Below are 13,189 nucleotides of genomic sequence, written 5' to 3'. Positions count from 1 at the left end.
GAAAATATTCATCATCATTGGTTATATTTTTTTATAATAATTAAATATTAATTTGATTTCAGATAAATTTTTTGTATCCATAAAATTTTTCTACTTATTTTTATAAAAAAATATTCATCCTCATATGTTATATTTTTTTTGAAATAATAGGAATTACAGTAAAATAAATCTTTAATAATTTATTAAAATAAGATGATAATAAAAAAAATAACTATTTGTCTAAAAATATACTTAAAACTCAAATTTTACATAGAGAAAAAAAAAGGGATTACATTGACATTTGTTGTTTTTTCAATCAAAATTCGTCAATCGTCATATAAAAATGTATATGTATTAAACATGTAATAAATTTTTAGAACGAGAAATGACATTTATTGGGCTGTAGAACCTGTGAAAGATGAGGTCATAGGCCCAAATTTGAAGAAAGTTAAGGAGAGCTTTAGGCCGAAACCAACGAGTAACTTATCGATATTATTGAGGCTATTGTATCTGCACTCGTATTATTGCATCATGCATTTTTTATTACATTTTAAAAAATTCATTGGAATGCAAATGGAAACTGACCGATGCAATTATAGTAGTGCAGGAAATCAATATCTATTATTGACCGGTCTAAACTTGACCAAAAAAGGCCAGAAACAACATCCATAACAATTATATAAATTTATAAATTTGGTTAACTAATTGTTTCTAATTTCGATTTTAGTCTTTTTTTAAATTTATTTACGAATTTCATCCTCCTTTTATATCCAATTATGTAATTTTGATTCCCAAATTCAGATTTAAACGTTGACTGTTACAAATGAATATTAACTATCACGTATTACGTTTTCATTTGTCTATATATGGTGTGTCATTTTAATCAAATGTGATAATTTTATTTCCTACCTTAAAAGCTTGTCAGAAACTCACTAACCCTAATCCTATAATATCACGAAATCCCTAAAAGCTTTGAGGCAAATCGCTAACTCCTATTCTTGTCGTTTGGTTGTATTTTGTCAAAATCCCAACCCTGTAAGCTTCTCGCTTCTTTGTATCACTGCAATCAAAACTAAAGCAAGGTTGTCGTCCTGTTTGACTCTCGGAGGTGGTGGTTGAAAAACCTCGTGTAATCTAACGAGTCAAGGTAGAATATGTGTCTTCTCTCTCCTGCATGTTAATCAAACGAGTCAAGGTTTTCATTCAACAACAGCAACAAAAAAGAGTCAAGGTTTTGTGATGTGCAATACCAGTCCCGAGAAAAATGATTATGAGAGGTGACAAGTTGAAAATCAAAAAGAACCTTTTGCTCTCAGTGCAGAATCAAAGTCAATCCAAAAGGAGCTTCACCAAAATAGTTTTATTTATTTTTATTTGCATTAATGATATTTTTCAACTGATAATTAGATTTTTTTAGATAGAGTTTATTAAAATAAATTGTCTTTTTTCTACATACATTACTAAAAATCAAACCTTTAATAATATACTTAAAAAACTCAATTATTTAATAAGCTACTTGTTAATAGTTAAGTGCTCATAATAATAGTGGCAATCTAAAAATGAATAATGTTACCCAGCTACGTACATATATTATACACATTTTTTTATACTTTTATACACTTAATTATATATTCGTCAATGTTAATCGATCAATATTATTAATTATGGAATTAACAGTAATTTATCATTATAAATTGTTATTGATACACTTCACTGTGAATTTTAAATGCGAGTGCATCCGAAATTATTTTTTTATAAAAATTATTTAATAAATTCTTAATCAGTATCCCAAAGTCATTAATTAACAAGATCTAATCTTTTATAATTTATAGGGATTTTTTTTATTTTTATGCACTTAAATTTTAATTTTGCAACATATTTTTAAATTAATGTAAGAAATTTAATGTTGTTACAGACTTCCAAATACTAGAGATGTACAACATAAAACTATACTTCTTTTCAATGCCTTATATCTGTCTAATTGACAACTTAACCCTGATATAATAGATTTCATTTTTTTATAATTAATCTATTTTTTATGCAAATTGTTATATTTAATTAAGCTGACGAAGAAGTTTCTGCAGGCAATATGTGGGCAAATCAAATCTGCACAAGCATAGTAACGTGGCCTAACCTGTCGGCAATAAAACTTTCACAGTAAAAGAAATCTATAAATAAAAAGATTAATAATTAGTGAACTGTGAAAGTGAAATTGCTGTGGCTAGCTTTTTCTCCTTTGCGTGTGAACGTAATCAACTTATGAGAATCAAAATACTTGATGCTTTTGTTTACTTTATGCTCAAACTTCTTTTTATTAGTTTTCAATTTATATCGTCAATCAATTTAATATAAGTGAAAGTTTTCCACGAGATTAACCACATGATGATATGACTATTCCATGGGTCGCAGACAATGGTTAAAATCAGAAACAGACTAAAATTGTAATAATTAACATAGAATAGATTCTTAAGATGTCAGTCCGTTTAGAAACAAAAGGAGAAGGTAATTAATAATATTTATATATTTCATGGCAAAAATCCTAATTATATTGGCTCTATCCGTTGATAATTGTTACTTTTTTCGTTAATTATCAAATGAAATAAATAAATTTGATTAATATTTTAAATTATTATTAGTTTCCATTTTAAATAAATAAATTCTGATTAAAAGTATCATATTAAAATAAATAAAATAACCTACTTTTAAATAAATAGTAAAAGTAACAATCAAAATAAAGAATCACATATGTAAATAATAATGTAACTATAATATTAAAAAATTACAATATATACATAAAATAAAATCTATATAAACTCCTAACTCTTGATTGTAATCCTAATCGTTATGAGGTGATGGTAGTAACCGTAGTTGTTGTACTACAATTGTTCTTGCATCGAATGCAATATCTCCAACAATTGTTACTCTCTTTGCTCGCTTAACTCTGTGAGTCCTCAACTCAACAATATAACCTTTAAAAGTTGATATGGGTAGACCTTGTTATTGGAAGAAGCACAACTCTCTTTGCTACGCTTTATTAAACTGACTAATTCATTCGGCTCACCTCATTTTAACTAGCTAAAAAAAGGCTTGCAACAAGTCAGAATGGAGGGCCAATTACTAGCTTGCTGAATTAGATTTTATATATATAAAATAAACTACATAAAAACAACGGAAAATTAGTGATGATTTTGGTTCCTACTTCATTTTGATGTAAAAGTGGTTTTATATTTAAGACTCTGAAATTTTAAATTAGAAGATGATCAATAAAGATAATTAATGTGTCTCTCCGATAGTTTTCTTTTGTTAATATTTAGACAAAGTTGTTAGAGGAGTTCGATTAGTTAGATGGAATGATAACGAGTTTTGTAGTGCTTTATTTCCCCCCAAATTGGCATTATTCAATATATATGTTGTTAGCTGGGCTATTTTTATTTATTAGCTATTTAAATGAAAAATATCGAGCCGACTTTCATTGAAGCAAAATTGTTTTTGTGAAGAAATATTGCCTACTGAAAAGTGAAAACTTTCTAAAAAAACACACCTTGTACTTAGTATAAAAGTTATGGCGTCCGAGAAGGATTATTCATTTTTTTTTTTTGGTACAGTAAAGGATTAGTTCATTTAATAACGCAAAAGATGAAGTTTTTAAAAGTATATTTAACATATTGATATTGTATTGGCTGGTATGAAAGTGGGGTAGAAATTTATGTCATGCCCACCTATGCTTCCATACAATTTTTCAAGTCTTGTGTACACTATTATCATGTTGCCAACTCCTCCTTGTTTGTTGACAACTAATAATCCTTCTGAATAAATCCTTTTAAAACGTCGGAGTGTTCATATAAAGCCACACCTTTTAACCTTTACACTTTAATAGGAAAAAAATAGACATTTTCTCTAATATGATATCAAATGAAATTAAAATTTTAGGTGTAGAGTTGATAAAATGTAGAATAATTAATTAACGACTGCCCAGAGGATTGTAATTAAGTTTTCGTTTTTTAATGTTACTTCTAAAATCAAATATGTTTAAATAAGACATAATTAAATTTATTTTCAAGTAAAAATATTTTTATTTTATTTTAATGCTAATTGGAAATTTATGACAAAAATTAAATGATAGCAAAAAAATATGAAGAATGTATCTATATATACCTTAGAAAGAAAGAACTTCCACCGAATGAAGGAATTTTAAAACCAGGTAGATGAAGTATCTATAATTCTTTAAAGTCGATTATATACATTTTAAGACTTTTTTTTTTAATTTATTGGAGATAAAATTTGTTATTCTTATTAAGTTAACTTTGAATCTATGCATTTAATATTAATATAGTACATAGTTTCTAATTCCTCTGTAGAAAAGTTGTTTAACATTCTAGCAACTATTCAGTGAAAAAAAAAAACATTCTAGCAACTATATTTTGTTTTATAATGTTTATAGATGAAACTTTTTATTTTTATTTTGAATGATTAGTTTTATTGAAAGTATATCTTGCTATATTTTTTGTTTTATTTTGTACTTATTAACTAAATTAATAATTATTTTTATTATATATTTTTAATTCAATATATATTAATCAAAACTAACTTCTCGCCGTCTTAGTTTTTAGTTAACTTATTTGTTAATTTTGTCAGTTTTAAGTTAATTTCTAATTTGTGTTTAATTTAAAACTTTATTTAACTAACTTAATTAATTTGATAAAAAAATATTTTAATAATCTATTGTATTTTACATAATTTTTTAAAACGCTGCTTATAACTATATGTCCTCATTCCCCCTGACATTGACAAAGAAGCAACTCCACGCAACATTTCACAACTAATTGACGTATAAATATGTGTTTATTTGTCCAATCCATTATGTTTATCAACAATAGCATATGTTTCGCACAAACTTATATATAAAAGATTCAAGATAAATTAAATGGCTTTTTCCTTCTTAAAATGATTTTAAAAATGTTGTAAATTAATTAATATATATGACCGAGATTGTGTTTAATAATTTATGTTATTCTTTCACAGCTTGAATTCTCACTCTTTCACACAAAACAACAAAATTCCGCCACCATCATAGTCTTTCTTTTTAGGCCACGATTTCCTTTTTGTTTATTAGTTTAAGATAATGGAGGTTTATTGTAAACAAGCTTCCATTTTGACTTCCGACCTAGCTAGTATATATACAGAAGATTCTTCATCTGGGTGCTTAACTAAATATTTCTATTTTTGACAAATCACACATTAGTATCATAATCAATTAATGATAGTGGTACAGAAGTTCGAGTATATATAACATGTTGCAATTTAATAATTGAGGCTTACAAATTCATGACTCAAAAATAGATCGAGAAAACAAAAATCTTATCAAAAGGGGCAATCTCATTTGAGTCAGTCCAAACCGAATATCAATTTTCACCTTTAACTAATACACAGAACATAATAGAAATAATAGCATATACTGCCAATTAATTAATTTACTTTCAAGTTCAAGAAGCTTGTAATCAAAATAATGCATGCAAATAGCCCTGGATTGGTTCCTTATTTTATTTATTCAGTTCTTTGTTAAAAGATGTAAACGTAGGGTTTCAATACGAATTGTAGAAAAAAAGAGTTTCAATACGAATTCAAATAAAAATTAAGTATTTAGTTGTTTTAAAAATTAAAAATGTTCAATATTTTTTGAGTTTTTGAACAAAGTTCTTTTTGAATTTAAAAAAGCCTTGTTTTCTGGTGTTGATAACATTGATGTCTGATTGGAGAGGATTGCACTTGCACCGAGAGAATACTTACAAAAATCTAACATGATCGTCATCAAATCATCACTTCCTAGTAGCGGATATACACAAAAATATAAAGAAGCTTTTACCATGTACTGTCAAAATAAGAATTATCTCATTTCATTAAAGAACACAGAACTCCACACAACCTCAAAGTCTTTTCTTAATCTTCCCAATCCCATGCCTCTCACTGATCATATCTCTCTGATTTCACTTCCAGTAGTAGTCAGTTCATGCATCAGTTGCACTCAGTTCAGTTCAGTAGTTGTAGTACACACCCTTCTCCTCCGTCTTGTTTTCATCAACACTCAAGTACTCATTATTACTATTACTACTATTACTGTTGCTACTAATCAGGTTCCTAATAACCTCAAGATCATAATCCATTGCTGTTTGTTGAGTCTGAAAAATGTGCCCGTTTGGCTTCTGTGTCCATTGGTCCACATATTCTTCACCTCCATCATGATTAATGTTGTTCATGTTCTGATGGTCTCCAAACATGAAATTTTGAAACCCCATGTCTTCTTGTTTGACCTCTCTTCCAAGGCTAACCTGACTGCAGCTTCCATCAGAGGAACTGCAACTTGTTTCACTTCCAAACACAAGCATGGAACTGTCTTTGATGGGGTAATACTGCATGGGACTAATAATACTAGCCAAGGGTTCTTGGTTTTGGTAAAAAGGGTTCAAGGTGGAGGCTGTTGTTGTGTTCGTGTAATTACTTGAAGGAACAGAAATTGGTTCAAGGCATGTGAAAGATGAGGTTGGGGCTGGCATGTAATAATGATTAGAGTTGTGGTTGTAGTAGTCACTATAGATTGAAGAGGATAGTGATGATGAGTGAGAGTGAGAAGGAAATGAAGAAAGGTTTTGAGGTGAGGATTGTTGAAAGGGTGCTATTCTTTGATGAGATGCAGGAAGCAACCCCATGAGTTTTCTCTTAAGCTTGGTGTTCCAATAGTTCTTGATATCATTGTCAGTCCTCCCTGGCAACTGAGTAGCTATAATTGACCACCTACAATATCATAAAAAAAAATGGACCAAAAATGATTTATAAATCAATGCCTTCATTTACCCAACAACATCTATGAGTACTGCATGTTGTGGCTAGATCTAAACTTGGCATCCAGGTTGAAGACCAGCCTCCCAAATCTAGACAGATTCTAGATGACTACAGAGTTTTCTCAAAGGGTCAAATCCCTTGTTTTGTGTGTGTGTGTGTGTAGCGTTTTTTTTCCTATTTTACTTTTTCTTTTTTACCCCTTTTAGATAAATAGACAGACTATAGACATTTCACAAGAGCGTGTAATTTGTGTGATTGAAGTAAAAAGAAGGCAAAAAAAGAATGTCCATATCTCAATATTCTGGATCTGGAAGAAAATAAGTTTAGTGGGTCTAGCTATATATGCATATATAGTGCACAAAAAATGGGTAGCGATAACTAGTACCTGCTTCCAATATTAGCATAAAGGCTGCAAATGATTCTGTCTTCCTCATCGGAGAATTCCCCGTGCTTAATGTTAGGCCTAAGATAGTTAAGCCATCTCAATCTGCAACTTTTTCCACATCTCTTTAGACCTATAATCATATATCAGAGTCAGAGCACAGAGAGAGAAGTGTACATGCATATGTATGAAAGGAAGCCTAGGTTTAAAGTCTAAAATTTCTACTAGCATTTTTCATAACATGGTATCTTCTTACGTTAATGTGAGGAAAAATGAAGATATGTGAATATATTTCTTACCAGCTTTCTGAGGAAGAGCAATCCAATTCCCTCCAGTTCCATGCTTCTCTATATAATCCTTCAGCTTTGAGTCTTCTTCTGGTGACCATGGTCCTCTCTTCACATTTGCCTTGTCACAACAAGGAGCTCTTCCCATTTTCTCTCTTTCTCTATCTAACAACAACAACTCTAGCTAGAAAACTTCTTAACCTCTCTCTCACGATCCGAATGAAACTTCTTAACCCTCACTTTTCTAATGAAAAACTTTGGTGGGGACTGCTTGTGCCTTATAACAAGAGACCTAGCTTTTCAACAGTACAATTATTCTTATTTTATTGTATATCAGAGAGAAACAAAACTGAAATGAAAAAGCATGGATAGGACGTTGATATGTACGAATTAATTTAATTTATTACCATATTATTCTAATGTGGACTCATTCTGATTTCTGAGGGAGAACTTTCTAAATCTTCAATTTTGGCGCCCCATCCAGGCAAGGCCAAATAAAACACACTACACCACTCACTGATTTAATTTCTTCATTATTCTTCTATAATAACTAATCACAATTCATAAAACAAAAGTATCCAAAGTTTGTCATACACAAAGAAGACGCTGGCTAGCGTGCCCCAATTAAAAAAATGTGCTACCATGTCGAAATTTATATGAGCCATCTAAATATAACATTAAAAATTCAACGATTGAAACTTTTTATTTTATTTTTGGGATACATTATAGTATAAGATTAAATTACCTACATAATATTACAAGGGAAAAAGAAAAAAGACTACCCTATTAAAATAGCATTCTCGAGAAACTAAAAAAAACACTCTTTAGGAGGAGTCCTTATCCCTTTTGTTCCCATTATCCTGGAATCCTCTCATCGTAGGTGTTTCCTTAAACCCCCCCTCCCCCAAATCGTGTTTCTTCATCTTTGTAATTTTTTTTCGACCCAGTAAAAAAGGATATCACCTTCGTCAGCCAGGGACACTATCAGGGAACAATCACAAACAATGACTGCACAATTTGAAAAAAATACCCAAACAGAACTTACATACATAAAGCATTTCAGTAACAAAATCGAACTTTTTTTAGACACCAATTTCTTGTTATCATTTCATTTAATCGACTACAAATAACCAAATATATTGGTCCAAAAACAAGAACCACACGAACACGAAACCATGACAGACATGCGAAAACTCAAACCACAGCTCCTACCATTATTAATTATTAAGCATTATCATAAATCCTAGTTTCTCCAACTGCCATCACCATTATCACCTGCACGAGAGAAACAAGATCCACCATGACTGTAACCACAGTCTTTATCACCATCATAATTGACATCACTATAATCTCTACCACTACGATTGTATCCACCTTCACGATAATCGATTCTTGTATCAACCATTGTCACGGTTGTATCCACTCTACTATGCAAATAGGAGGTTGGAATCGAAGCTCAACAAAACAATCGTCAACGGTAGGAGGGTTCAACTACAATAGAACCAAAAGGGAAACGGACTCTCCACAACGGTGTTATTTTTAGTGTGTTACTTAATGTTTTCCTATTTCCACATGTAATATCTAATTAAATACCATAGTGTTATATATTCAGAAAATTTAAAAAAAAATAATTCAACCATTAAAGTTTAAGTAATTATATCTGCTGGTTCATATAAACTGTTGCTCGGTACACACTTTTGTAACTTTGGCACGCTAGACATCGTCACAGAAAGAAACATAACCCAGCAAACAGGCTTATTTATAAGTGATGGTTACAGCTATCAGATTTGTGACTCTATTTAAACAAAAGGATCAAAATGGGGAATTAATTGGCCCGGTTTTCTTCGTCATAGTGCGGTGGCTTAATATTTAATTATTATTTCTTAATCAATGCATTGACACTCTCCAAAAGTAAAACATTACTAATAGAAAAGGCAGGAAGAAAAACTTGAAAAGGTGCACGCAATTTATTAAAATACTTTGCATTATAGTAGTAATTTAATTAAATCTACATCTAACTGGCGGACATGTGTGATAAGGGCGCACCTGAATATTCAAGATAGTATTAATGGACTTATTTATATAGTAGTATTATTTATGTTGTCAGAAAATCATTGTGTAGCAGTAGGTGTATCTTTTGGAACTGCACACGACCACGTCGTTAAACTTTACAGCTAAAGAACCAAAAAAATGAAATAAAGCTGGATGTTCATTTGTAGATGCTAAATTACATAACTTTGTGATGCATAAATAGTTGTCTCTGCTTACACTCTTTCCCTAGCTAACAAACATTGGTGTTCAGGCGATTGCATGCACGTTAACTATTGAGGAACTAGCTAGCATATAGTATATCCCTTATAAAAAATGTTAGCAATACACTTTTTTTAACACACTTTTAATTATCATTTGATTGAAGTTTTTTTGAAATTAATTACATATTTTGTCAATTCTATTTCTTATTGAATAAGTCTTTTTCTTAATTTTGTTGTTTGTAATAAATTTTTATTAATAATAGTGTGTTAATTAAATAGAATGTTAGTGGTCCTTTTCTTATCCACTACTCAAAATTATCTATAATGGTGAGTGATGAGGATGATGAATATGTTTCATATCTGATCATAGAGTCCTATGGATCAGATTCATTGCCCTTAAACTCATCTGGTCAGGTGTTGCATGTGTTTAGATTGACTAATTAAATCAGTGCACTTGTATATATAGCTTGTCCAAATTTAACGCTGATACATGATAGTTGTTACCGGCAGGCAGCATAGTAAAAAATAGGCAAAATAATTCTCAGGAATCTGTGCTGTCACACTATAATAAAATTCCTACTATAGGGATGAGTCTTATGTTGCTTGACGACATATAAGAATGGAGAAGAGACCTAGGTCTCTCTGCAAAGGCCCTATTCGATTTCGTAGATCATACATGATGATATTCCTATATAGTATATGTAATACTCTTGGTTCTTTTCCTTTTATTTATTACTTCTTCAAGATATCTTTCTCTTCTATATCGTAGATGAAACATCCCTATATATGTACTATAAAAGGGAGGAAGTAAGCTATTCGATGGCTTTAGAATTCGCCCGGCTCTACTTAATATTTAAAAGATTTTCATAGTCGTAATTAATATGCGATGCCATTTGTCCTTCTTATGCGTATGCGAAATTAAATCTTACTCCTGAAATTTAATACGAGGGAAATTTAATTATATATGCAAATGAATTTTATCATATGAATGCTGCTACATACTTTGATTTATATATTTAATGAACTGAGTAGTTGTGTCATTGCTAACGTATGCATGCCTTTGCTGCCAGCTAACTATACTGTATGCGGTTCTTATCATCTCATTTAGTCGTTATGTTAATTTTAATAGGTGATGCACCTGTTTAAGTATTCAATCTGGTCCTATAAATAATTAATCATAATGATTTCTGTACCTTTCTTCTTTTACAACTATTTTTTTTTTCTTCTTCTATTATCATATTACTTATCACTTCTTTTTTTTAAATTTCTCTCTCTCGTGTTTTGTATCTCTCTTCGTAAGGTGAATAGAGCCGTATATATATATATATATATATATATATATATATATATATATATATATATATAAAACTTAATAAAATGAGTTTTTAAGGATTATTCTTTAACTGTAAAACAAAAAGGCTTATTCTTTAAATACGTGTCCAGATACATGTGTGCCGACTTTTTGTTCTTGATCTTGTTGTCACAGACTGCTTGGTGACAAAATGAGACTTGACCTTCATAAAGACCAATTTAAACTAATTAAAAATCATATATATTTGAGTTCTCCCCCCCTTTCATGATGATCAAATTCACAGTTTTTTTACAGCGTATGTGCAGAAGATTTTTTTGTTATTGTAATTAATTTTATCACATTGACAAGACAATTAGATTTTTCAATTATTAACACCTTAAAGCAATGTTGATATATATATAGTATATTGTTTCTTCATACATGGATTTACGTTGTCCTCTTGTGTTAAATTGTTTTAGTTGAATCAATGAATGGAGACAAGGAAAGTCATCTTCGTGTAAAAGACGAATATGTGTAGTGGCAGCAATAAAGTAAACTTTATAATTTAATTGTATTGATTAAAGGGAACTAATCTTCGTCGGTAGGCAGGGATCTAGGAAGATACGTTGGCTTTAGTTTATAGTCCACGCTTTTTGTAATTTGCTAGCTATATATAATACCTGCATCTTTGTTCTCACTTTCTGACAAGATATATATACCACTGTATATAGTGCTTAAAACAGTAACACTAATCTTTGACCATTATCTCCATACGAAACAAACGTTCCACCATCTAAATAATCAACATATACTAAATCCATAGTCATTCCACGCTAAAAAAAGTTATCCAATTTTTAAAATGAAAATGTTAAGAAAGAGGGTGATATATATACATAGTAATAGAGACTTATTGATCAGGAAAACATATGTATAGCTATGTCTATGAGATTTAGGGGGCTATATGAATATGAATCCGACTAAATCTCTTGCTTGTGTACCCAAAATATTTCAGTAGTCTTGTGATATAATGTGATTGTGATGCTGCATAAAGTTGTGACAAGCAGTTCCAAAAGCAGCAGCATCAATCTGGTGGCAGGATATGAGACAGAGTAGATTGTATATAGAATAATATTAGTTCTTGAATAAGGTAGCTTCGGAACTTTTGAATGCATAAGATGATGTGACGAAAAGCCAAGATAGTCAAATTATAAAGTTGTTAATTGTACTTGTAATGTCAAATATTAACTCAAGTTTCAAAGATTGTATAATATTTTCAAATGAATTAATGATCAGAATCCGAGATTGTGAATGGAAGGTTTTCTAAGGCAACAGATATATAGCTTAGCATTAATTAGGTAAATAGAGGGAGAAAACCTGTCATAATTAAACACTGCATTTTTAAAGTCGAACATGTTTTGTTGACGTGGTATTCTAAACTACTCTTTCACATACTTTTTTCCTTTTGAAGTTATCCTTAGACATGCAAATGCAAGCGGTTAATTTACTTGAACAATGCAATGTAATGATAAACTTCATTGTGCATTAATATTCCAGATTGGACCTTTGTCCAGACTCAATCCCTTAGGTTAATAGGTTATTGATCCGACATGCTCTAATGACATTTGATTTCGTCAGAGAACCTTCCTGTCGCTAAAGTCATTAAGATATGGCCTATCTTAGACTCAGGTTGATGTATATTCTCAACTTTCACTTTGGTAATAGTCATTTTTGTTTTTAAAAGTCTAATTTATTTTAAAGAATAAGTACTTGAAAGATGAAAATATAAAATATAATTTTTGAAAATGTAAAATGTATAATAAATATATCCGACTGTTAATTTTTGTCCGTCATCATTAATAAAATAGTCTACATGACATAAAATGATAAAAATAAATATTTATTCACAAATAATTAAGTCTCATGTAAACAAACATTATGAGAACAATTTAATTGCCTTTAAGAAGTAATTTCTTCTAAGAAATTTCTAAGCATTTTATTTTACCCATCACATCTTGTTGTGCCATATCATACCAAGTATTGGTATTTTAAGATGATAAAATCAATCCGAGTGATTAATCTTGGAATATAGTAATATTAGACATCTTACGACACTACTAAAAAAAAGGTCTTCTACATCGGTTCTAACGGCCTTTCTACATCG

At 30.1% G+C, this 13,189-nt stretch overlaps 1 protein-coding gene across 1 annotated transcript; it reads right to left on the bottom strand.

Annotated features, from left to right (window-relative positions):
* Window positions 1-5,846: 5,846 nt before the first annotated feature.
* Window positions 5,847-7,735, bottom strand: LOC114375373 (transcription factor RAX2-like). The gene is made up of 3 exons (XM_028333147.1): window positions 7,498-7,735; window positions 7,202-7,331; window positions 5,847-6,768 (listed from the first exon to the last, which is right to left on the bottom strand). The coding sequence occupies exons 1-3, from the start codon at window positions 7,631-7,633 to the stop codon at window positions 6,012-6,014; spliced, it is 1,023 nt and encodes a 340-aa protein (XP_028188948.1). The 5' UTR covers window positions 7,634-7,735; the 3' UTR covers window positions 5,847-6,011.
* Window positions 7,736-13,189: the final 5,454 nt, after the last annotated feature.

The sequence above is a fragment of the Glycine soja genome, chromosome 11, assembly GCF_004193775.1.
Source record: "Glycine soja cultivar W05 chromosome 11, ASM419377v2, whole genome shotgun sequence".
Taxonomy (NCBI): domain Eukaryota; kingdom Viridiplantae; phylum Streptophyta; class Magnoliopsida; order Fabales; family Fabaceae; genus Glycine; species Glycine soja.
This window is presented reverse-complemented; position numbering and strand designations above follow the sequence as displayed.